The sequence below is a fragment of the Leptinotarsa decemlineata genome, unplaced genomic scaffold, assembly GCF_025532065.1.
Source record: "Leptinotarsa decemlineata unplaced genomic scaffold, Ldec_3_MD MMD2_tig00026299_RagTag_RagTag, whole genome shotgun sequence".
NCBI lineage: Eukaryota > Metazoa > Arthropoda > Insecta > Coleoptera > Chrysomelidae > Leptinotarsa > Leptinotarsa decemlineata.
Window position 1 is genome coordinate 8544532 of NW_027412676.1, and position 27937 is coordinate 8572468.

At 31.6% G+C, this 27937-nt stretch overlaps 2 protein-coding genes across 2 annotated transcripts; one reads left to right on the top strand and one right to left on the bottom strand.

Moving 5' to 3' along the window:
• Nucleotides 1-651: 651 nt before the first annotated feature.
• Nucleotides 652-13269, top strand: Usp14 (Ubiquitin specific protease 14). Its single transcript, XM_074180510.1, has 12 exons — nucleotides 652-947; nucleotides 1071-1249; nucleotides 1308-1415; nucleotides 1468-1582; nucleotides 4190-4365; nucleotides 4420-4511; nucleotides 9840-9996; nucleotides 10051-10116; nucleotides 10168-10350; nucleotides 10430-10538; nucleotides 10608-10790; nucleotides 13058-13269. The coding sequence occupies exons 1-12, from the start codon at nucleotides 932-934 to the stop codon at nucleotides 13141-13143; spliced, it is 1470 nt and encodes a 489-aa protein (XP_074036611.1). The 5' UTR covers nucleotides 652-931; the 3' UTR covers nucleotides 13144-13269.
• LOC111512915 (uncharacterized) lies at nucleotides 13077-27782 on the bottom strand. Its single transcript, XM_074180511.1, has 6 exons — nucleotides 27586-27782; nucleotides 27154-27383; nucleotides 24826-25074; nucleotides 22328-22522; nucleotides 20362-20493; nucleotides 13077-19135 (listed from the first exon to the last, which is right to left on the bottom strand). The coding sequence occupies exons 2-6, from the start codon at nucleotides 27283-27285 to the stop codon at nucleotides 18848-18850; spliced, it is 996 nt and encodes a 331-aa protein (XP_074036612.1). The 5' UTR covers nucleotides 27286-27383; nucleotides 27586-27782; the 3' UTR covers nucleotides 13077-18847.
• Between the last annotated feature and the right edge of the window lie 155 nt (nucleotides 27783-27937).

The following is a 27937-nucleotide window of genomic DNA, read 5'->3' on the forward strand; positions in this document are numbered from 1 at the left end:
TGAAGACGATTGTAGATATTAACAATCGACGCATCATGAAGTACCTTGGTCCTAAATCTTCCTAAATGTTTTAATTTATTTTTAATTTTCTGCGAATTTTCTCTTTTAGTTTTTTTTTTACTTTTTAGTCATTTTCATTTTGTATCTTGATTATCTCATTCGTTTTACAGTATACAGTTCTAAATTGTCACCGCGCATTCGTAGTGAATATGTTTGGGGAAATTCGAATTGTTTTGGGTAATTTGATAATTTTTTATTGGCACAGTTGTTCGAATATAATTCAAAACTTGAATACATTCATTCTGGCGTTGAAAAGATTACGTCACATAAATTATGATTTGAAACGTATTCATAATGATACAAAACGAAATTTGACGTTTACATTAAGTCAGTTGTCAGTTTCTGCTTTATTTTGATCGTTATAGTTTACAAAGAACTGAAAACATTTTATCAAATACGTTGTAAGGATGTACAAAATGAAGCTGTATGCACAAATACGATTTTAATTGAGGTTTGAGAAAATTGAAGAGTTTGTTTTTATTATTGAATTTGACATCTGACACAAATCGAATCATTCCACTCTGGCGAATCTTATTATTAATGACGTCACAACGAACCGTTTATGAATACACTCTTGAATACTCTCATGAATACATACTATTAAAATTAAACGCCAAAGCCAGAAAACCACAAGACGCAAATTTGGCAGACTGCAGAATCATTCTGACATTTAACGCATTTATGAGAGAGAGATTATTTTTTGGACATTTACCGAAAAGACTTTTAGTGGAAGTGACAGAATAGGTAGTGAAAAGTGAATATATATTTTATTGATTTGTATTTCCAATAAATTTTCCAAACACAGGGATTTATTACTGAGAACAGTATTGTTTTTTAGTAATTCAAGGGAAAGTATAATATAAAATTTGTCATGCCACAATATAAAGGTTAGTAAAACTTTTTCTAATGTTTTTTTTTTATTATAATCAATGATGTACCAAAATATTTATTCAACAAAAAACAAAATGAATATTTGTTCATAATTTTGCAACTGTTACTCTTGATTTCAGTAAAAGTTAAATGGGGAAAGGAATCCTATCCAGGTATTGAGGTGAATACTGAAGAACCTCCTTTGTTATTTAAAGCTCAGTTATTTGCATTAACTGGAGTGCAGCCTGAAAGACAGAAAGTAATGATTAAAGGTGTAACGCTCAAAGACAGTGATTGGGACAATTTTAAAATGAAAGATGTAGGTTGAAAACATGCTTTGTCATCATATTTTTCATCAAATTAAATGTTACTTGTAGGGGGTCACTGTTTTATTGATGGGTAGTAAAGAAGAAGATGTTCCAAAGGAACCTGTAGAAAAAACCGTTTTTGTAGAAGATATGAATGAAAGTGAATTGGCAACAGCAGTATGTATCTCTACTAGTAATATTTCTAAAATAAATTGTTGAATTTTTTCAGTTAGATTTACCAGCTGGATTAACAAATTTAGGAAACACCTGTTACATGAATGCCACTGTACAATGCTTGAAAGTTGTACCAGAGTTGAGAGATGCCCTCCAAAAATTTCAGGGAGGTAAGTGCCAATTACTCAGATACATTTTCGTGTCGGAATCTAGAATGAAAATAAGCACTGTACATCAAATGGAACTTAGTGTGAAGGGAGTGGCTCAACTATAGGGGTTGGGGAAGCCATATAATGTTTTTAAAGATATTTAATGGGTTAGGAACTACAAAAACTATAATAATAATTACTCATTGTGATAAATTGAAATGTTCAAAATTGCTTACATAGGTGAATTACAACTAAAACTATGGCTCAAAAAACTAACTTTATTATTCAAATTGCTTAATCAAATCACAAAATATGGCTCATGAATACAAAAAATATATAAAGATTGTAATCAAAATATTCAGCTACCCATAATAAAAAATTGATATTGTTAAATCAGAAAAGTAAGGAAGTAATGCACCTGATAATCATGAACAATCAATCTCATTTCTCTGATATTTGATAGGTGGGAAAAGCATCTCCATACTGATATTTTTTCCAATATCAAAAAATTCTGTAGAAATTAGGAATCATACCCTATACCCACTGATATGGAGGTATATCAAAAGAGAATGATTCTCCAACTTATACTTAGGAAATTTACTGAAATGGATTGAGTCTTATCTAACTGATGGCCAACAAATGGTAACTATTAACAAACATGGTCGAACATATAAATCTGAGAATGTTATAGTAAAAGTAGAAATACGCCAAGAACGCATTACCAATCCTTTGTTATTTATTATCTAAATGAATAGATACATTTATTACAGTCTTTGCTGATGACACTAATTTATTAGTAGTCACTAAAAATACCCTGAACTAGTGAATAGAGGTATGGAAATGTTCAACAATACAAAATAATGATTCACTATGAATAGATTGATTTTGAATGAATCTAAAACTAAATCTCATACTTTATAAAGGTAATCAATTACAGATAAAAAGGCCTCAAAATTTGATTATTGAAAATATCAATAATAAAATATTCAGAAGACACCAAGTTTCAAGTTATATTGATGAATTTTCGAAATGGAGCAAACACATCGATTATACAGCTTTTCATATGATTCACAAAAATCCCAACACAGAATCAGTAAAAATTTTATACTTCGCCAATTTTAATTCTGTAGCTAGATGTGAATTCATATTTTGAGAAAGGAATAGTAATACTGAAAAAAAATAGTTGTGATTCACAAAAGGACTATTAAAAAAAATTAATAATTTGAAGTAAAATGAATAGTGTAGATATGTTTTCAAGAATAATGGAATAATGAGGATATATTCCCTTCACATTTATGAATGCTTAATATTGCTATTAAAATAGAGACATCTATTTTTTAACAGTACCCATCAACAATGCTATGAAACAAGAAGAAATGATCACAAGCTTCCTATTCATAGGCATAACTGAAAAAACTCCTCATTATATAGCAATGGAACTGTATAATAAGTTGCTTAATCAAATCAAAGATTTCATTGTTAGTAGTACTAGAATAAAATGGTGTTGTTGATTATTTGAACCAAACTGAATTTGGAAATTTATAGAAATTATTATAGTTATGGTTATATATGGTGATTCTTTGCATATATGTTATTTTTGTGACATTATTTAATTCTATGTTGTTTATGTATAGTGTGTAATAGTCAGCATATTTTTCAAATAAAGATTATTATTTCAGTGTTACTATCTCCATTCGGGTTTGAAGGCCGTTTGAAGAAGGAGTTTGAAGGGAGTTTGAAGCGCTTGTAGATAATTAAATAGAAGTTATAAAGCTTCAAATTCTTTTTGTGACTTACATTTAATATTAAAATACTGAAAATAAAGGAAAATTAGTTGCATCATTCAATATAAAAATAGCTGCGTAAACGCAAGCGAAACATAAGTGGAACCACCTATTGGTGTGACAACTTGCCAAGTTTCTATGTCAGTGTTGGTGGTTTGACCAATCAACCGACAACTGCGGTAGCAGAAATTTGGGAAGCTAACCTGAAATGCCATCGGAAAACGAATCCACATGTTTCTAGAAATGATATGAAATCTAGAAAGGTTGATGCAGTCAAGCTGCTGGAAAATAATTCCATGAAAATCAAAAAATTAATAGATAAGTACTCTTTGATCATTCCCATATTGATTTCAATTCAAGAGCCACCGGTATACAGCTCTTTCAGCCTATTGGGCATCGTCAGAACCGGGCAGGCGGTCCTCGATTGAAGACAAAATGAGAAAAAAACCAAGAGAGTACTTGATAAAAATAGCTGGAAAATAATTCCATGAAAATCAAAAAACAATAGATAAGTACTCTTTGATCATTCCCATATTGATTTCAATTTAAGATGCCCAATAGGCTGAAACAGCTGTATACCGGTGGCTCTTGAATTGAAATCAATATGGGAATGATCAAAGAGTACTTATATATATATATATATATATATATATATATATATATATATATATATATATATATATAATATATATATATATATATATATATATATATATATATATATATATATATATATATATATATAATATATATATATATATATATATATATATCTGTGAGTGTGCGTGTGAGTGTGTGTGTAGGAAAAATATAATTATGGCAATAATTTAATGTGGAATTACAGGTGTTGCTGCCTCTGGAAGTGTTATTCCTGCTCAGTCAATAACTGCTGCTCTTAGGGATCTTTACAATAACATGGACAAAGGTAATACAGTCCCTCCCATAGTTCTTCTACAAGTAATGCATATGGCATTTCCTAGATTTGCGGAAAAAAATGAACATGGTGCATTTTCTCAACAGGTGATTGATAAGAGATTTTTTTTTACTTGAATAAAGAATTTTTAAATGTTGTAGGATGCAAATGAATGCTGGACTGAAATGGTGCGAATGTTGCAACAAAAGTTACCTGCCAAACAAAATGAAGGTACTCCACAGGAACAGTACAAGTAAGTTATGTTTTATCTACTTGAAACATAAAAAGTTCATTTTCCCCCTTATGTTTTTAGATTAGATTATTCATGTCATTTAAATACAAATTCAAATATAAAAATAGTACATGAGCAGCAAAAAAGTAAACATATAAATGAATAATCTCTAAGCAATAGAAAAATTATGGCAGAACATTAAACCCATTACAATTTGTTTTGTAAATTTTATCATTACATTTATTTTTCAAAAGATGAAAGAGGTACAGCAGATATAACACTATCAAACAAATTATTAAACTGATTAAAGCATTAAAAAAAGATAATTGATTTGCCTGCCAATAATGCTTTATTTATGTAAAGTATTGCTATTCCGTGTAAAAAGTTTATGAACTTCTATATATATTAGCTGGGTCAGTTGTTGTTTTTTCGTTGGATATCTGCCACACGTACCTACAACGTGTAGGTCTACATGAGAGGCAAGGGGTGAGATGTTTTCACCTGAACCTGGAGCATGTCATATACACCTCTCCGGAATATTAATCATTATATATATAAAAATTATTACAATTTTTTGCTGCAATATAACAAACAGAAGTTACAACATATACAAAATGCTTGCATGCGATTCGTATGAGGTATACCATATGGTAAACATGTCACCCCATTTTTGTTAAAAATGAAGGAGCTGAATGTGAGGTACAGAGTCCAATATTTGATAAAAATGTTTTTGTTTAAGTTGCTTCAAACTAAAATACCTAGTTATTTATATAGTTTATTAAGCAGGCATTCTGACATACATATGGTCAATTTGAGAATTAACTCATTCAACATACCTAGGCACCGTACTTCAAAATTTCAAGGATGTTTTTCTTATGTAGCCCCTTCTAATCTGAATGAAATTTTACCCCTTTCAAATCATAATATTCATCAATTTAAGAAAGAAATAAAATCACAGATGTTAACTGCTCAGTGCTAATTTAAAATTCTATGTATGGTAGTGCAATGAAATTGTTAAATTGACCAAAATAATGTTAAGAATATAAACAGTTATTAGCAACTATATGATGTATTAGTTTTTTCTTTTCTCTATCATTGTTATCATAGTAAATAAGTATGTTTATAATTATTTTCTTATACTCACTGTATAATTTTTGGGAGGGGTGGAAGATAGCCTTTAGCTCTTTTCCTTTTATGCATACATGTATTTTTATGCATAATATATATATATATATATATATATACAGGGTCCTGCAACAGTGGCGCGGTGTTCCATATCTCTATATAGGAAGCAGATAGGAATCTAATTTTCTATAATATTACCTTATTGCTCGAGCTCGACAAAATAAAAATATTGGCGGTCACACAGGGTGTTCGATTTTTTCTGGGCGGATCCCAACTGTGTCTTTTTAAATGGCAACCTATATTTTTTATCGCTTTTTCGGTTTCTTCATAGAAAATAAAATAAACTTTATGTATATCTGCACTTCGAAAATATTGATGGTTTTCGAGATATCTAGCATGACAGGTTTTTTTTTTCCAATATTCGTCACTCAGAATATTTGAAATTATAAAGTGGTGCCAAGTCCAGTTGAAATTTTTTTTTGGTCGAATATTCTACATTGGTAACTCTCTCAAACGATATATCTGAAATCGACCTGTGATATACAGGGTATGAAAAACCGCTTGCCAAATATTTTAAATGAAAATTTGCAAAATCTTCCTTATATTAAATGGAACACCCTGTATATTATTGATCCATAAGAAGCGCCAACGAAACCTCTACAAATTTCATTAAGTATTCCCTATGGCTAAGTTCAATAGTTTTTCTTAAATGAGCATTTCTTTCGAAAAATGGTCATTTTTTCAAAGCGAAATCCATTTGACGACTGATAAAAATATACGAAAGATATCTTGTTTCAATTTTGTACATTAGAAGGTGTCCAAACAAATATTTTTTTAACGAAATAAATGTATGTACCTATCACTTTTTGCTAAATGGAAAATTATTTTTTCATTGGATGCAGAATTTCACTCATAAATCGTGCAATATCAAATCAAACAAGTTAAAAGAAAGAAACATTATAAATAACTATTTTTGTCATGTTATTATATTCTTTCAGAGCTTGAGTTCTAGATATTCAAATTTGTCAACTGGCAAATTACAAAACTACAAAAGGGAGAGTTTAATAAAGGTTGACAACGAAACTTTTATAAAATATGTTCAACATGTCTTCCATTTTCTTGAATGCAGAGCTGAAGTCTATGTTTGAAAGACTATTCTACCCTGCGCAAGACAGCTGGTGTAATGCTGCGAAAAGCATTCGTTATTCTAAGTCGCATATTTTCGGGAGAAGTTGGTGGCTCAACGTAAACCATATTTTTTATGTATCCCCATAAGAAAAAATCTAGTTTCGTCAAATCTGGTGATCTAGCGGGCCACCTTACAGGCCCATTCCGTCCTATCCATTTATTGGGAAATACTTCATTTAGATGATCTCTCACTTCTGCCGAATAGTGAGCAGGTGCACCATCATGTTGTAACCACATTCTATTGCGGAGGTCAAGAGGAATATCATCTAACAAACCTGGTAAATCATTTCGTAAGAAATTGAGATACATTGCACCATTCATATGTCCCTCAAAAAAGTATGGACCAATTACATATTTTCCAATGATGCCTCCCCAGACATTTATCGACCACCTATGTTGATAATCCACCTGTCTCAATAAGTGAGGATTTTCTGTCGCATAATAATGGTAATTATGTCGATTTACAAATCCATTTTTATGGAATGTCGATTCATCCGACCATAAAATATTATTGAAAAAATATTCGTTTCGACGAATTTTGTTCATGGCCCAATTGCAAAATCTCACTCTTTTCTCGAAATCAGCATACAGTAGTTCTTGATGTAACTGAACGTGGTATGGATGCAAGCGATTTTTCTTCAATACTCTTTGCACTGATCTCTCACTTATATCCACTATTTCCCCAATTTGTCGTTGACTCCTACTAGGATCTTCTTCAACAGCAAGAAGAACTTGCAATTCATTATCTTCATTAGTAGCTGGCTTGATGCGCTCATGTTTGGAATAATTAATAGATCCAGTTTCAACGAATCGTCCCAAGACCTTTCGGAAAGATCTTTCATCTGGATGTCTTCTATCTGGATACCGTTGAGAATAAATTCTACTTGCCAATAAACAATTCCTGTCTGATTCACCTAATATGAAAATCATATCAATCAAATCACTTTTTGATAACAACATTCTGATGAAATTATACCGACAGTTCAACTTCACGATTGACTAAAAATTTCAATATTCATTTGCAGCCAAATATTTTGTTCTGTCATTTGCCAGACTACTTGATTTCCAATAAATATTTCATTCGCTGAAAGGTTGTTTTAGACCGAAAGAATATGGCACAAATTCCGAGATTTTTGAAATTATTGTAACTATTCAAGAACGTCCATTTTGTGGTGTAATTCGCAACTTGTTTATCTAGCAACAGGTAATTTTAGGAATGGGCGATATTTTAAGGAAAGGGTATTTTTTGTATATTCTTATCAGTCGTCAAATGGATTTCGCTTTGAAAAAATGACCATTTTTCGAAAGAAATGCTCATTTAAAAAAAACTATTGAACTTAGCCATAGGGAATACTTAATGAAATTTGTAGAGGTTTCGTTGGCGCTTCTTATGGATCAATAATATACAGGATGTTCCATTTAATACAAGGAAGATTTTGCAAATTTTCATTTACAATATTTGGCAAGCGGTTTTTCATACCCTGTATATCACAGGTCGATTTCAGATATATCGTTTGAGAGAGTTACCAATGTAGAATATTCGACCAAAAAAAAATTTCAACTGGACTTGGCACCACTTTATAATTTCAAATATTCTGAGTGACGAATATTGGAAAAAAAAACCTGTCATGCTAGATATCTCGAAAACCGTCAATATTTTCGAAGTGCAGATATACATAAAGTTTATTTTATTTTCTATGAAGAAACCGAAAAAGCGATAAAAAATATAGGTTGCCATTTAAAAAGACACAGTTGGGATCCGCCCAGAAAAAATCGAACACCCTGTGTGACCGCCAATATTTTTATTTTGTCGAGCTCGAGCAATAAGGTAATATTATAGAAAATTAGATTCCTATCTGCTTCCTATATAGAGATATGGAACACCGCGCCACTGTTGCAGGACCCTGTATGTATATATATATATATATATATATATATATATATATATATATATATATATATATATATATATATTTATTATATATATATATATATTTATTATATATATATATATATATTTTATATATATATATATATATATATATATATATATATATATAATAGCTGCGTTTACGCAGCTATTTTTATCAAGTACTTTCTTGGTTTTTCTCATTTTGTCTTCAATTGAGGACCGCCTGTCCGGTACTGAGGCCCAATAGGCTGAAACAGCTGTCTACCGGTGGCTCTTAAATTGAAATCAATATGGATATGATCAAAAAGTACTTATCTATTTATTTTTTGATTTTCATGGAATATTTTCCAGCAGCTTGACTGCATTAACCTTTCTAGATTTCATATCATTTCTAGAAACATGTGGATTCGTTTTCCGATGGCATTTCAGGTTAGCTTCCCAAATTTCTGCTACGGCAGTTGTCGGTTGATTGGTCAAACCACCAACACTGACATAAAAACTTGGCAAGTTGACTTGGGTGTCACACCAATAGGTGGTTTCCACTTATGTTTTGCTTGCGTTTACGCAGCTATTTTTATCAAGTACTTTCTTGGTTTTTGTCTTCAATCGAGGACCGCCTGCCCGGTACTGACGATGTCCAATAGGCTGAAACAGCTGTCTACCGGTGGCTCTTAAATTGAAATCAATATGGGATTATTTTCTAGCAGCTTGACTGCATTAACCTTTCTAGATTATATATATATATATATATATATATATATATATATATATATATATATATATATATATATATATATATTAACAGGACTTTGTCAGACACATTCAAAAAATAAACTTACTCTATTTTACAAATCGCCAAGCTTTCATCAGGACAAAGTAATCTGGGTTTTACAATTGAAAATTGAATATTTACAAAATTGGTGTTAATGATGTCATAGTATTTACTTTTTATTTACATGTATAGCAATGCTCATTTTGAGATGTTTTATCATGGTATATGTCTAAATAGTAGTCCCACATGTAACTTAATTTTTTACATGTGTTATATCTGTTTTATCTAATATTCATTGAAGAACTGAGTGTTGTTCGTTTTCCTTGCAACAGTTAACTTTACTTTGTACTAGATCGCTGATAGATCAGTATTTTGGTGGAACCTTTGATGTTGAGTTGAAATGTGTTGAAGCTGAAGATGAGCCTGTTTCAAAGAGTAAAGAACAGTTTTTACAATTGAGCTGCTTCATTTCCCAAGACGTTCGGTACATGCATTCAGGACTGAAAAATGTAAAGTATTTGTTTCTAGAAGATATAGTCAACTTATTATCTTTTATTTTCTAGAAACTTCAAGAACAGTTGACAAAAAAATCATCAACATTAGATAGGGATGCAATTTACACTAAGACGGTATGTCATATGCTTATTTTTTTATTCCAAATATTATTGATTTCATTTTAGTCAAAAATAAGCCGTTTACCAGCGTATTTGACGGTACAATTCGTGAGGTTTTATTACAAGGAAAAGGAGTCCATTAACGCAAAAATTCTAAAAGATGTGAAATTTCCATTAGATTTTGATGCCTTCGAGTTGTGTACACCCGAGTTACAAGAAAAACTAGCTCCTATGCGTGCAAAATTCAAGGTTGGCTTTTCTAGCATATGAATTGAATTCTAAAGCATTATTTCAACTTTATTATACTATATATTTATTACAATTACAGGAGTTTGAAGATAGGCAAATAGAACTTGCTGGCAGAAATAAGGAAAAAGTTAAAGGGGATGCTGATTCCAAAGAAGATAAAAAATATGAACCTTATTGTTTTGAAAATGGTAAGATGAGTCCTTCTTTCTTTATAATTTCAATAAGAGTTGATATGAAATGAGTCACTTCATTTTCAGATTTGGGTAGTAATAATAGTGGATATTACACATTGCAAGCAGTACTAACTCACAGAGGGCGATCATCATCAAGCGGGCATTACGTAGGATGGGTCAGGCAGAAAGGAGATAATTGGATTATGTGTGACGATGAAAACATGTCACCTGTAACCACAGAGGACATTTTGAAACTTTCCGGAGGAGGTTTGTACCGAAAGTTTATCAGGGGTCGGCAAGTAGTTTTAGGTGTGCTCCAGATACTGTGGGAAAATTTTGACGAGGTCCAGAAGTGCTACTTATCCATTATTTTGGTTTCAAATCAAATTCTGAATTATAAAACACAAGACCTAAAATTAATGTGAGAAATTACACGGACGGTATTGAGCCAGTTTTTTACAGTTTGGTTCTCAAGAGGAATAGCAAATTAGAAGTGTGTCTTCTAGGTGGGCGTTCGTTAATCTTGAATGATATTTGTTTTTCAAAAAATTTATCTTTGCAAAATATGTTTCACATACGTATGTCGAGCCAAACATAGTGGCCAAATTTTCAGCTAGTTTCTTGCAATTTTCATATTTTTCTGGGACATGTTTGGCCCAAAATTCTTCAATGAATATCATTTTATTCATTTGTAAAGACACATCTTGCAAATCAATTATCTCTATTTGAAGTGATGCCTTTGACAGATTGAACAACTTGGCGCCACATCTGTCCATTCTGCTGCTATATCGACTTCAAATGGCGATTTAAGAAACGGATAGTTTGTCCATCTCTGTAAAGTCTTGGAATCTTCTATCAAATTCGTTTCTAAGATCGGCCAGAAATTTTATGAACACTGCAATGTCTTCTTCAGAGTTCTTTTCATATTCAAGAATTGTCAGAAAATGAATAAATTCTTGTCTTGCAATATCTTTTTCAAAGATATCCAGCTTGCGAAGAAAAGCAGACACGCTTTGTATCAGATAACATATTAATTTTCCATTTCCTTGTAATTCTGTGTTGAGCAAATTTGAATATTTCAAAATATCTTTTAGAAAAGCCCCGACCAGTATATTACGCTTGTTTGTTATGAATTCAAAGTGCTTTCTGGCTCCCTTTGTATCTAATTTTTGCAAGAATGAAGTTACTTGACCAAGCTGTCCATCACTTCTTTCAGTGTAGCACTAAGCTTTCCACAAAGGGCTGCCTGGTGAATTGTGCACTGATACGGTATTATACCCGAGTTTGTATCCCTAATTCTCTTTACTACACCTTTTTCTTTGCCAATCATTGCTGGGACAATCATTGAAAGCGACACCATTTTATCATAACTAATGTTAGATTTAGTAATAAACTCATTAATGACCTTGAATAAATCTTCTCCTCGAGTGTTACCTTTCAACGGAATATTGCTGGCAACTCTTTTCTAAAAATCTAACACTCAATATCAAGAGATCTCAAAGTGCTATGGTATAGCAAAGTGCCTTTTGCAAGAGTTCAAAAAGAGTGTTTTTAATATCAGCAGCTAAAATTTCCGTTTTTCGTGTTACACTTCTCGCTGATAATGGAATACTTTGAAATGCAGCGACATCTTTTTTTCCTCCGTGACTACTTCCAACATACATTCCTTCACCATCTCAGAATTTGAAAATGGTTTTTGGTGTTTATTAAGCGTCCAGTACACACGTAACGGTGCTTCTGTGGATTTTTCTTGCCCGCTCATGCAACAAACTAGTAATTTCGTGCTTTTTTTGTAAGAACTGAGATATGCATAAAGTTTTTCTTTACGAGCCTGACTGCCAAGAGGAAAGTTTTTGTGAAATTGCTAATGATTGGTGTCGTAGTGTTGCTTCAAATTACTACTCTTAACAATAGCGAAAGTTTTGCATATAAGGCATACTAGAACCGCTTGAGGCCTATCAGGCAGAGTAAAACAATATTGTTCAGTCCATTCTGCCAGAAACCATCTATTTTCACTGTGTATTTTACGCTTTTTAGGATACATATTAGCATAGGTACAAAAATATGAAAACTCGAAAAATCACAAAACGAATGAGTCTGCTTTTTCCCGCTCATACGCCCGCACCCCCCGATTTCGATACTCGCTCGCGCTTGTTTCAGCAAAACAGTAGCAAGCGCGCACAAACACACACACAGGGTAGATGAAAAACTAATAAAACCATATCAATTGTAGGTACTTGTAAAACAGATTGACCAGGCAACTTGAAATAAAATAAGAACATACTAAGTTAAATTCTATGTGGTTTAAAAATATTTCTTTGATTGATAAAGGTATACTATACCTTATCTATGTATTAATTTATACTTGGTATATAACACATTACAATATTTGGCGGTCCGAGGTTCGACCTTCCACGGTCCGCTTGTTGCCGACCATTGGGGTATATGAAATATTTCAGTGATCTCGAAAAATATAATTTTGACTTTAGGAAATAAGTATATTGGTTCTATTATAAATATTGACTCCTTTTTAGGTGACTGGCATTGTGCATATGTTCTTCTCTATGGACCTAAACTTTTAGAAATCCCTTCTCCTGAAGAAAAAATGGAAACTGAATAACTGGACTAAATTCTGAAGGAAATGCTCGTAAGATGCTTCAACGATGATTGTTAAACTTTGTATAAATTTTGAAAAAACTAGTGAACATACCTGAATTGGAGATACGAAATAAAAGATGTTTCTTTTTATCTTTTATTAATACGAATATAAAATCACGCTATAACCCAAAATCTACCCTAAAAACATAATAATACACTGCATTCAAAATCCCTGATTGTCTGCCAAACTAAATTAGTTGATGCCGTTCTAACAGAAATGGTTGTCTACTGTTAATTTTTTGGCTAGTATCATTCTGTTTTTTTTGGCAGTATTAAGACTTCATGCTATGTCAGAGAATTCAGATTGATGAAATAAATTAGAATATGAAGCTTTGGCAAATGAAATCCTGTTCTCACTTGTTTTTCAAAATGAATAAGTTTTGCCTTGTTAAGATGAAAGATTATATTGTCTTTTAAGTGAAGTATTCTGAGTTTTGAATGTATTTTTTTAATTGTTCCCAAAACCAACAATTTTGATGACTTTCTAACAGGAACTATCAGATGAAAAATAAGTGACACTATTACATCTGATTTCATAATTCATGTTTTTATTAAGGGAGAATATTATATTTCATCTTCCGGCATTAAAGTAACAAATGATTATTTTGGTAACGAGTGGATGTAAGCTAACTGATAAACATTTCATAAATACAGATTATTTGTGTAATGTATTGTCAGCTTTCATTTATTCTCTGAAATATTCAAAATCGAAAGGTTCCAAACAAAAAATTGATTATTAATTGCTTTCTGTCTGGACACCTTTATAGAAAACAGACTTTAATTTTTGACAGTTCTATTTTTCTTGAACTAACCTATCGATATGAATTCCAGTAACAATTAACTGTTTAAGCAATCTTATCAAATCGAAGAATTTGAAATTAGCTAATAATGAAATGCAATATTCATTTTGGCCCATTAAAATATCGCGAGACAAAGTAAATTTTTGTACCAGAAAAAAACTAAGTTGATTTAGAATTGAATACGTCTGAAAAAACGATTGTATAGTGAAACACGTTTTGTGTTTTTGTGGTCTATTTAGTGAAAATCTCGCAATAAGTTTTAGAAATATACCTAAACACAACTCACAAGAACAACATAAAAAATTCTACTCTCGTCATGAATTTTTTGAAATGTTTCAAACTAGTGTTTTTATCTCTCAAAATAAATATTGCTAATTGCATATTTCAAAATCCAGTAAAATTACAACAAATTCTTCCACATGAATGAATTATTACATGCAGTACATAAAAACTAATTGCTATGTACAATAGTTTGAGATAAAATTTTCTGGTTGCCTGGTTTAAACAAGTGTTGCAAGTGCAAATATTTCAACAGTTTTTCACTTTTGTCTCAACTTGTCTCAAATTCTATAGTGTTGACTGATTTATTTTCAGTCGAGAGCTATAATCCAATGATATCTATAAATATAAATTTTGATGCTTTTTTGCAACATATTAGATACTATGAACCTCAACAAGGGAACTAGCTTATTTAGACTGGCTTTTCTGATATGTGATGTCTGAGAAATACATTTCCGAAAATTAGATGAGAAAAACATATGAAGTAGTTGAGCATTAGGCCTAAATATTTATCAGTATAAACCTATCACGAAACGCTTTTCAAAAAATTTAAAGGTTAAAAGCAAGGTGAAAACTGGTTTATACATATTATATGATATAACTAGTTCAGGCCAACATTAATGAATATCGTATTTAACTAAATTCAATTATTGCGAATTATTGCCACATGCACAAGAGATGGAAAGCATCAAAATTTATGAGTATCCAATTGGATAACGCTAGATATCGAAACAAACTGTTCATAAAAACTAGAGTTTCTCCAAAATTATGAGGAACTTTGGGAAATTACCTGTATCGATAAAATTGGTTGTGAATATAACCTACTTTCATTTAATTTAAATATACAAATGCTAGATAATTGTTGCAAAAGTTACTTCTATCACACACTTTTTTGTAAAAAAAGTTTAAAAATATTGTACTGCTTTAAATCATTTGCACTAACTAAAAAATAACAATATTCAAACACCTTAATGAAAATTATCATATTTAAAAATGTTGAGAACTGTTCAGCAATTTGTGTCGAAGTATCAACCTTAAATCTTGCTATTTATGGATACTGGAATTTTTTTTATCGTTTTTTAACTTAAAAAAAATCTGGTCATTAGGCATCCTGAACTTTATTCTCTTTTTTACTATTTCAAATGCAGTCATGTACAGTGTGACACACTTAAGATGAAGACACCCTCGTGTTTTTGTCATTTTCGAAAGAAGAGATTTGATTTTTGGTACAGGAGTAAACCTTCATGGGTCCCACTTTTTGCAATACTTAGCCTGAGTGACAGCCTTAAACCCAGCCTAATGCGATCCGCAATATTTTGCTTCGCATTGAAGATAGCAAAATAAGTTATTTGAAAAAGTTGATTAGAAATCAATTTTGACTCTACATGCCGAATTTCAGTTCGAAATTTGATTTTTTTTTTTCAATTTTCATATTCAAGTCCGAATTTCAATTGATGGTTCCGAATAAGAAGCTACATAAATGATAAAATAGTCAAAATCAATAAAATACATTTCTTGAAATAACTTAAATTGAAAAGCACTAGCTTATCATATGTAGGTTAATCGAATTTAGTCTCCTTCACTAGCTTGTCAGAACGTTTGAAGAATTTTTCAATATCCTGTTGAATATGATTGGTTGCGAATTTATATGATGGAATTGGCCCGATACTTGATGAAAATCCATAACTAACGTATTCATAAAACACTTTATTGTGAGATTTTCACTAAACAATTTTACAAAAACGCAACCCGTGTTTCGTCATACAATGTACTAGTAAGGAAGCCATTGTATGGCGAAACACGTGTTGCGTTTTTGTAAAATTGTTTAGTTGGGCGTGTCCTCACTAGTAAAGAAGCCATTGTATGGCGAAACACGTGTTGCGTTTTTGTAAAATTGTTTAGTGAAAATCTCACAAAGTGTTTTTTTGAATACGTTGGTTGCGAATTTGACTAATTTTGGATGGAAAATCATCATTCTCATTGTTTCGAAGCAGTCTCATATTTTTTTAAATTTGGGCTAGAGTGTCATGGAAACATATGAACCATTTATTGCCCAAATGTCAGTTTGAAAGTAAACGCGTCAAAAACAGTAACAAAATGTCCATTGAACGTCTTAATTCGTGAGAAAAATTGAAATAAGGGTGTTATTTGGTGATGGTGCTCAAAGAAGCAGGTTGCTCAAGAATTAAACAGAAGACATCCGCAACGAAATCGTATTCGACATGGAACAGCAGCCTCCGTGAATAAACTTTTTACTCAAACCGGAAGTGCAATCAAAGGAACGATGATGATTATAATATCTTAGGTTCAATTCGTGCTAATCCCCAAATCAGTTTTCATGAAAGGTCTCAGCAATTGAATTTGAGTAGAGACAAAATTGAAACTTTCAAACTAAAGTTCTTGCATACATTGAAAGAAGGTGATAAATATAAACGATTAGATTTTTTAAATGCTAGAAATTTCCTAAGAAAAATTTTGTTCACTGATGAGGCTACGTTGACTACGAATAGGATAGTATCTGCTCAAAATTGCGGATACTGGTCTATTGAAAATCCCCGAGTTATAAACTGTAAGGTCCAGTACTGATGAAGTTTTTTCCTCAAAGCTCCTGTCTCACATTGACTTTAAAATTAATACCTCTGTTCTAGGTCGAATGACACCTTTCATATTAAACACCATTACCGAAACTATAGATTCCACAGCCCTTTAAGAAAAATGATAAGGAATGCCAGTAAAGTTGGCATATTTTTTACTTTCAGACGTGAACTAAAAAATATAAAAGACATGCGCTTGGCTCAATGATACTGTTTGTATGTGTGATCTTATTTTATTAAGAGTATATTAAGGTTTCTGTATAGTGGATGTATATTTTATACAAGACCATAATTTTAAATCAAATGTATATGAATTTTTTCTGTAGTAAATATATGGTTTGTAGGTATATATATATATACAGGACCGCAATTTTATATTAACTTGTACAATGCTGTAATGAGCATTCCGTTAATTAATTAATAAATACTCACAAAAAGTCAATGTGTGGTATTTTAGGCGATAGAATAACTCATTAATACCATTAACGCTGAACGACTATTGAATTTTTTGATAATGAATTATGGAAAATCATTGATAAGAGGTGTACTTTCAGCTAGACGGAGCTTACGTTCATAATTCTTGGATGGTTCAAGGGTGTTAAAACGAACATTAGGTCATCCTTGTAATGAGGCCACCAGGCCTGTTAGGGTGAAATAAATAAATATAAACAATGGCCTCCTCGCTCTCCTGACGTAACTCCAATAGATTTTTACTTCTAGGAAACCGTCGAGAATAGAATTTACAAGTCTAGGCCACGAAAAAGACAAGAGTACGGCAAACCTGTCGGGAAATAAGTATTACAGAACTTGGGAGGGTGACCAATAGTTATAAAAAAATAATAGAAAAATATAACAGAATTGCTGGCGGACCAGTTGAGAGAGACAATATTTGGAGCTAACTCTCAATATTAGTGTTTATTTCATTTCCTGTTGAATTTGCTTCATCAAATGTCATTTAATTTTGACTGATGTCTCTGTGGATTTTTAGTAACTAATAATCAAAATTCGAATTTTTTCATGATGAATATTTGGTGAGATTAATTTTGGGGATAGAAAGGTTTTGGAGAAGTAGAAAGCCGAAACCTTTCCCAAGAATATTAGGTTTTTCATTATAAGGAATTTATTATTTTCGGACTTGAATATGAATATTCCAAAAAAAAATGGAAATTCAAATTTTGCGTTGAAACTCCGTATGTAGGGTCAACATCGATTTTTAAGCAGAAACGCGGTAGACTGGGTTTGAGGCTATCACTAGGGCTAAGTATTGCTAAAACTGCGGCCCATTGAGGTCTATGCCTTTGCCAAAAATCAAATACATGCTTTCAAAAATGACTAAAATACAGGGGAAGTCTTTATTAAGTGTGTCACAATATTACTGGAGTTTTATCCCAACATCAAACCGTTATTTATGTTTTGATCACCAAGTGATCATCTTCACCAAAGGTTTCAAACAATGCATCACAAGTACACTGTATATATACCACTTTCATTACCAATTAGTTTGATAGTAACTTTCAACTTATAAAAGTTCGTGTAATATTAAGAAATATGTTATTAATTAGATAATCTAAAATAGTGTGAAAGGACACACCTTTACGTCATCTCAAACAATCACTTTCAAAAAATCGTTCCAATTTGTTGAAAAGTTTTTAAAACCATTCATAGATGAGTTGCACTTTTCTTCTTCATATAGGTTTCCGAATAAGTTCTTATCACCTTTTATATTAGGGCAGTTTAAGATCCAAAAAAGCATTTTTTTTAATATATTGATTGTTGCATTTGCAACTTTCAAACACTTTTACTTTATCAAAGTTCCTATAAACCAATACAAGTCTAAACCTCGAGAAACAACCAAATATTTATTCTACATAATTTTTGATCAAGGTGTTTGTGTGTTCATTTGAAGTTCTATTTGTAAATAACTAGTCTATGTTATGATATAAATGGTTCTATCGTCTCACTGTAGTTGTTAATTGAAAAAAAATATTAGCCATCATGCTAGTCTATAAGGATCAGAAGTTTTGGACGAACAGGGCTGTATATCATCAAGGTAATTTGCTGGTTCTTGCCTAGATGTTGACGGAATTACTGGATAGTTGATGATAGGCTTGTAATTGTGCGTCGTTTGATTCATTCTGTGCGTTGGTGAATCTCTTGGTGAAGTTTGTCTTTCTTGTAAATGAAAGCTCAGGTCTTCTTCGACTGGCTCATACTGGCCCATTTGACATTTCTGGATAAGAGATATTATTGCTGATTCCAAGCAGCACACATATCCTAGACACTAGAGGTAAGGAAATATTATTAATAAATTGATGGATGTAGTTGTTACTACGTGGTAGGAAATCATAATGAAGGAAAGAGAATTGAAACTTTCTATGTTTTTTACCACTTTTATTTGTAACTAACGTCCTATAAGGACATTTTCAAACTTATACTTTAAACTTACTAGTTTATCCTAGTTGCTGTAACTAACTGCAGTTACTAACGTTACTGCAATTCAATGTAAACTAACTACTTTATACTAGTCAGTTTAATGTATAAGTTTGAAAATGTCCGTATAGGACGAAACTGCAGTAAAGTTAGTTACAAATAAAAGTGGTAAAAAACATAGAAGTTTTCAAGCATTATTAACAACATTCACTAAATTTATTCAGATCCCCAATGACCGATAGGCAAATTTTTATGATAATAATGAGAAAAAGTAGAACATACGCAGTTATGTTACGTTAATGATGTTACAATTTCCATGTGACAAATGAAATTTTTCACAAATGGAATATATCACTGTGAAAAAGAAATATAATAATTCATCTTTGGTATTATTTGAATCAGATATTGCACTCGTAAATTTATTTCATATCTAATTTTGATACATTTCAACAACAAAGTGGGAATTATTAGGGGAGTTTCTACCGTAATTCATGAAAATTCGGTGTAATTATGTCTAACAACTTGTGGAAGTAAATCATAGACCCCAGAACTGTAATGGAAAAAACATCTTTGTAGGAATATCGATACTGTTTGGAAATGGGCAAAATTTTCTAAAGTAAATTATGGTAAGTTTTTGAGGGGAAATTCAATTAGCAATAATTTAGAGGGAAAATGAAAAGTGATAAAACATACAAGATGTCCTATTCAAATGAACAAATTTCATTTCTACTTTCGAATAATTGTAAGTGACATAGTCAAACAGAAGCGGTTTTTAGAATATTCACTTATTTTTAATACTCTCTAAGTATTCTTGGTCTTTGCTTCCATGTAGGAAGATTTGGCCAATGATACTATACCTACTTACAATAGAGAATAATCGGACAGGAAAATACACCAAGTCAGATTTAGAAGATAGTTCTTTCTAAGTGAAATCTAACGATATTTTTGTATAAAAGAAATTTTGTTCCTTGAAATTGTAGCTGAATAAATAGAATAATTTCCTTCGTTTCATGAATTTACGGAGAACTTATTTTCTGAGTTCATAATACAGTAATAGTAAATAATAATATCACTTACTCCAGTGACTAACAATTGGTGGTGTGTCCATTTGGGGACCCAAGAAAAGGCCTCTGATGAGAATATCATGTGAAATATTAATGATGAAGCTATCAGGAACAAGACACTAAGGCTTACATAGAAATATGCATTCTGAAATAAAAATAATTTATATATAATAACATGATCTCAAGATAATTATATGATATAAAACAAAATCCTCCTGCTGGGTCTGTTTGGTCATACGGTTTTCACCATAGGATGTAACGATTCAAAAGATAAATAATGCTTTTGTGTGAATTGGTTGAAATGTAAGATGTAATCGGAGAGAAGTCGAGGTGCTACCCGTGCCAAGCTGAAGAGCTTTCATCGAAAACGCTGCCTAATCTCTTCCGAGTTATAACAAAACAATTCACTACATATGGTTCTTCTATACGTTAACAGTCCGCGATGGTATATGTCTATCTTTCAAGGATATCACATTTAATGTGGTAATTGGAAAGCTATATAGATGGATATGGTATGAATCTTTATCAAATAAATACGTTAGTTAACTTAAGCATTTCATGTACATTAAGATGTAATTAAGATTTTAAACAGATTTTTTTTTGCGCTAAACAATTCAGTTATTAGGAGTTATGAGAAAATTGAAACAATCACTCAAGAAAATGTATTCGAGTTGTCTCACAAATGTATGCGACACCTATTTGAAAATTAAAATTGATAGTTGTGAATATACTTTTGTTTGAGTGAATTTTATCAAAGAACATTATGATTAGTAGGTTGTTTCAAAAGTATTGTCCGTTCTTATGAGTCTACTTTGAACTGTAATATCTCAGTAAATACTTATTCAAGTTGATCGAAAAAAGCGCCTACGTAACACAAGGCGACGAAAGCCGTTTTTGCCTGGTTCTGATTGGCGAAGGTTCTATCGGTGAGAAAGTTATGGAAGTGCTTGAAAATATGCTAATCGGTTGGCGAGAGGTCTGGGGAATATGGTGGATGAGGCAGAATTTCGACGCTCAATTCGTTTAATTGTGTACTATTATTATGCGTATTATTAACGCAAAATTGGCGGAAATATCAATATTTGTCAGAACTCTGAAGAGTATTGCCAATAAAAGTACATATACACCCGCTTTAGATTTGATTACATGGATAGTACATAGCACCTGAGCTATGATTACTCATTTTAGGTTTTGTAACAACAATTTTTTCATTACACTTTCTCCAGCTTTATTTTAGATATTCACACTGATGTTATCAGTTTCTTTTTTTTTCTTCTACTGGGTTTTTAACAGAAATATTTGATCATATACATTTCCTCCAGCCTTATTTTAGATATTCACATCTAAAGTTGTCAGTTTCGTTTTTTCTTCTACTGCCTTCATTTCAGATGATATGATTCAAATTTCATTTTTTTCAAAGTTATTCAACTGAGTCTAGGTTTTCATAAAAAACAGGATATTAGTCATGTGAAGTAGGGTTAGTATATGGGTACTACGAAAGGAAGTTCCAAAAATAAACAATCAATAGGGTGACCAGTCAAGCGGTTAGATGTTGAAAAGAGGAACAATTGGAAGGGAAATGATCAGATTGAAAAAATCAATCAGACTTGTATACATATTATCCGACCTTTAAAAGCTTTATGAATGAAAAGCATAAAATTTTGATGGATAGATTATTTGTGCAAAATAACTGGAATTCAGTTCCAAATTATTATTAGTAAGTAATACCCTTCTCCATTCAATTTGGATGGAAAGCAAAGAACATTGAGTGAATTGTAAAAAGCTATGAAATTATAAAATCACTGACACACTGTGTTGTTGCCGAATGCTGTTACAACTTGCTATTGATTCTCTTGATCTTTTATTCCCTTCCAATACGTACAAAGTATTTATATATGTTGAAAATGTATTGGGAATTTTGAAATAACGTAATACACTTTCTCTAAAAATACTATATATACATACAAAATTGTACATACCACTTTACCCCAGTTGAATGGAAATAGGTATATCATGTGGGAGATATCAAGAAACAGAAGAAGGCATGTTACCAACATACTTAGGAGAGTAACAAACATCATCATGCGTATTCTTCCCACCAATGGAAGCATAAATAAGCTCACTTTGACTGTACCTGAAGTACACAAGCATGCTAGACACGCTACTGACGTTACCTGAAATAAAAACTGTTTATTAATAATGCTATAGTAATATATACACATAGTATTCGAAAAAGGGCAAACCATAGATACGTGTTTTGGGCTTTTGGCCCATCAATAGTTTGGTGCAACCAAGTGTTGACTATCCATGTGATGTTTTCTATTTTTGGTAACTAGATGTTACCCATCTTTGCACTTGGCTGCACCATACTGATGAAGGGACATAAGTATGAAACGCTTGTCTATGGTTTGCCCTTTTTGAGTGCTATGTCTAATAAGTTCGCGGAAACAACACTCAAAATGAGAGGCAAACCGCAGACACGTGTTTCTGACTATTGGCCTCATCAGCGCCATGTGATGTTTCCCATTTTTGGTAACCATATATTGCCCATCCTTGCACTTGGCTGCACCATACTGATAATGGGCTAAAAGCCTGAAACACGTGTCTATGGTTTGCCTTTTTTGGGTGCTATGTTCATAAAATTATCTATTGCATCTAATATGGCATTTTCAATATAGGTTACTGCTCCTGCTTAATTAATTTTTTTTTTCGATCTCGATGACTTAGCTAAATATATCTGTTTTAAAATCTCTTTTTCCGTTAATCAGCTGTTTCAGAACAATCCATACAAGAAATTTTGATTGGTTTTTCGGGTTTCATTCCGTGTCCCGTGTTTTTTATCCTCACAAGGATTATCATTTTCACGACGTTTCGGCAAAGTCTCATTTGCCATCTTCTGGTGATATCTGGATATTGAACAATCTAGGTCCAAAGCAGTATTCAGGGTATCAATGTTTTCTTTTTTAACGAAAAAACGCTGTAATGAAAAATTTAAACATGTCTCACTTCTAATGAAAACATCGAAGAGTATTTTGTCATACAATTATATATTTGTCAAATGTTAAACGTATCTTGCGGTAGTCCATCTCTTCTGAAAATTCCAGGGCTTTTTGTTAGGTAAGGTATAGAGAAATAATTATATTCAAGGACACCAAATATTATTTTTTAATTATAACAATTGAGAGAACCTGATGCTTCAGACAGTTATTTGCTTTATCAATCGCATATGGGGTAGGGTTTGAAACCACAAACTCCAGATGATTAGCTGTAGGTTAAAAACATGATTACAAAATAGTCAAAACATTTTTGTTTAAATTTAAAGAAATTTATCTTATTTTCTTCACATTTTCAGTAACTTATAAAAATCACAGCAAAATGATAAATTATTCATTTGAAACTTGAAATTATAAAAGTCGAGTGAAAACAATAATGAAAGTTGAAATAGCATTTGGTACACTTACCACTACAATATAATGAAAAAATGGTTATGGCTCATATAAAAATAATTCAAGGAAAAAGTCCAATTATGAGGTGTCAAGTCAGGAGATACGTAAAATTCAGAACGAAATTCAAACATTATATGTGATGTCTTACTTCAATTTTTTTATTAAGAATATTCTTAGTATGATTTATTTGTACTACTTCATTCATAACCAATCTATCTAATGGAAGACACTTATTGTAACAACACTTTTTTAAAAAATGTATCAATCGCTTTGCTTCAATGAATTAGAATTTAGATTTATTTTGATAGGCATAAAGTCTCACACGATATTGACTAAACCATATTTTTAATTTTTTGTAACAATATAAATGAATATATAAGTACGTGTGCTAAATCAGTATTGATAACATCAATTTGGGACCACCTATCAAGTGCTTTGGATATCAGCAAAAACCACTGAGATGGAAAGAGTTCATCTTTGACTTACTATGATGTTCAGAAATAATCGCATCTTTCAATATGTTAAAACTGGTACAGTTACACCCAAGTTACATCCATCCCAAATTAAAATAAAAGTAGTGATAACGCTAATTTTAATTAAGGCTGTTTGTAAATATACTTTTTGCTCAATAACTTACTGTGCTGATTTATGTATTATCAGTATTCTTTCTACTTTTAAGTGGATTCATCAATGTCTAATACACATTCAGCAGTAATTTCGCCCATTTGAAATACTCATTGTGAATCAAATATCGTTGAAGGAATTTACTTGGCTATAATCTGAAAATATGGGATTTTTATTATTTTTTATAAAAATGTATGTCTATTCTGAAAGTAGCTCTAAGTTTTTATGGTATCTATTATTTGCTGTTAAACATATTTCTGATATCACCTAGAGCAATTAACCTCAGGCTTAAATCTTGTCATTTTGTTATTATTCATAATTCATATAACTCAAAAATATGTTTCCTTTAATGAAGGAAACATATTGTGATGGAGTGTGAGGTAAGAGATACCAACTCATGAACTCACCAGTAGCAACAACCTGAAGAACCCCGTGGGCGTCTTGAAGTGAGTGTGGTCGCAATAGATGATCACCCCCGTATAGAGAGGCAGATCGGGAGAGGCTGCGCGACGGCGGTAGTGAGAGTGCGAGTCCCAGGAGTTGACGGTACCGAGGGGAGATTCGCACTCACAACCTCCCGCACACTCCGCGCTGAGGGCCCCCGTCCTGCTTCCCGCTATCTCAAAGTCCTGCAACACACAACTCATACCATCCGGCTCCTGGAAACCAACACCTAGCATACACATCTGACATGAACATTGAACAATGCAGTAAAGTCACTTGAGGTGGATATTCATGCGTATCTCCAAATATCTGATATCAAATAAAACAGATTGTGTTAAAGGATTAGGTTTGACATTGCAGCAACCAAACTTGAATGGAAACCACAAGTTTGATGATGAAAGTGTTATAAGCCCTTTAATTAAAAAAAAATGGCAAATATCATAATACCGTTCAGCAATCTGAATTAAATTAAATAAATTGATGAATGTAGCCGTTACTATGTGGTAGATCATCATGAAAAATGAGAATAAAACTTTTTGTTTTTTTTACCACTATTTGTTATTAAGTTATAACTGCAGTAGTTAGTTACAAATACAAGTGGCAAAAAAACGTAGAAAGTTCTATTTCTCACTTTTCATCAATTAAATCATTTTGTATTACCTTGTTTTTATACCCCCATTGTTTTTTACAGATGTTTCTGAATGTAATTTTTTCCATTCCAGCCATTAGGTCTTTTTTTTCTGTTATGATCAACGAATGTGGTATGTTGGTTTCCCAACTGTGGGTTATATAAGATAAAGTACCTTATAAAAAGCCTACAGTTACTGTTATTTTTCTTTAAACAATTCATTTTCTCTCCTGGTCTATATGAGTTTGATTACAATGAGCAATAAATGTTGAATTTGGAGAGTTCTGACATAAAATAATAGAGATCCGGCTGTTAAGAGTTCAAGTGAAGACAATTAGTTTTAAGAACCTTTTAGGTATGGTGTGATTGACAAAAAAACTGTGTTGCGTAACCAGGTCTCAAATGCTCTTCTAAGAACCTATAACCCTGGAAACACCTCAGCTTTCTTTAGTAATGATTGAGAATTTTTTCTCTAGCATGTTATTCAGGAGAAATAACACTTACTGTTATTTCACTAATATTTATATGATTTATAGTGATTCCATGTAAATTTGATTGTTTATTTAGATCAAATAAAAAAATATATATTCAGCCTTCAAACGTAAATATTCAAAAAACAATGTGTTGCTGTGGTACGATTTATTATTTCTCAGATGTGATTTAAAATATTTACTATTAAGATGTGAAATAAAATGAATCAAATAAAAAGCATGCAGAGACTTGAAAAAACTAAACCCAGTATATATATATATATATATATATATATATATATATATATATATATATAATCAACTGAATCATTTGAATTTGGCATATCAGATATGTGTTGAGTTGACTTTTTTCTCGACTTCCAAATTATTTCATAAATTCCTATCTTTTTGGAGGAAAGTGCAGGTTTTAGTGATTTACCCTCTCTCCAAGACTGTCTTATAAAATAACAATTTTCAAGTGTAGACTAAAGGATTATTAAGTGGTAAAGAAAGTTTTATCATTCATAAGTTTCAATCCGTATCTTAATGGTTTGTATAGAAGACAAAGAACTTTGGAAAGCCTAAACACAAAATTCTCAATTTCTAAGATAATTGTAGATAACCATAATATACTGAAAAAAAGCCGACTTTATGAGGTGTATGAATCTTGACCATGTGGTTTCAAACTTCAGGAGAATGAGCTCGTTCACCTCTAGACCAAAGTTGTTGAGTTCAGTCTCGAAAATCAAAAATGTTTGTCATAAGACACTCTCAGAAAAAGGGCTGTCTTTTACTCCTTTGGTACTTTGAAGGATTCTTAGTGTCTTTTTATTTATTGTTAGGAAACTACCTGTTGAAAAGTAATTTTCAATAAATCAATGTACCACAGATCTAATCTGTTTGAAACAGCTTAGTTTAGTTTAGTTTGTTTTAACAAATTTTGAAGAGTACCTTACTATACTGAACTCGTTATCACAATGCACAAACAACATTTGAAATCACAAAAAAAACAGGATTGTTGGTAATAAACTAGCTATACTCTACAAAAAACAATTACTCAGAATTAACTATTTGAAATGATTTATTAAAAAATATACATACAGAACAAAAATAAAATAAAATTAAAATTTTTCATGCATGAAACAAAAACTATATAATCACTACATCATTCTCCTTCCTGTATTGCAAAAAACTACCTGAATATCTTCAGGTTTATAACTTTTGGGCTCCAGGTCTTTAATGTCTTCGAGCAAGAATTCAATTTCGTCAGTGCTATAGAGTAAGTCGGACACCGAATGAATGTACCGGCTTGGCTCAGACTGCATGTCACAATCCCATTAGCTAGGCACTGCCCCACACCTGCCCATGTTTTCCTTCCTGCTGCTCCTAACCAAAAAATATCACATCTCCTCTGCTATTCAAACTATAAATAAACGGTTGAAAATAAGTTAATATATACTTATATATTTATATACTATAACAATGACTGAAAATTCAAGGAGAATTCATTAGTCCTATATTTTATTTATTTGACACGAAAATTTATCCAAAACATTATCATATAACACATGACTCTGACTATTTTTTTGTAAATTGAATATTGTTAAGGAAAAATTTTATCTTACAGATTTCTGAGAAACCAACCAAATAGGCCTATAGAGTTATCCTAATACTTCATAAATCAAAGGCGGACGCCAAAAACACATCGCCATGTTTACGTATTCTTCGTTTGATTATATTATATTTGATGATATCCATCCAATGTTGCCAGTTTTTGTGAACTGAAGAATGAACAGGATAATTCTTGCTTTATAACGTGCTTTTTTTTCATTTACACCCCAATATTAAGGTTCGAAATTGATCCATTTGATTCATAACTAAAATTGAAATTTTATGATGTACACCTAATTAACAATAGCATAATAAATAATAATAATAATAGCAAAATCAATACTACTGACCGCTCTGGATTGAATG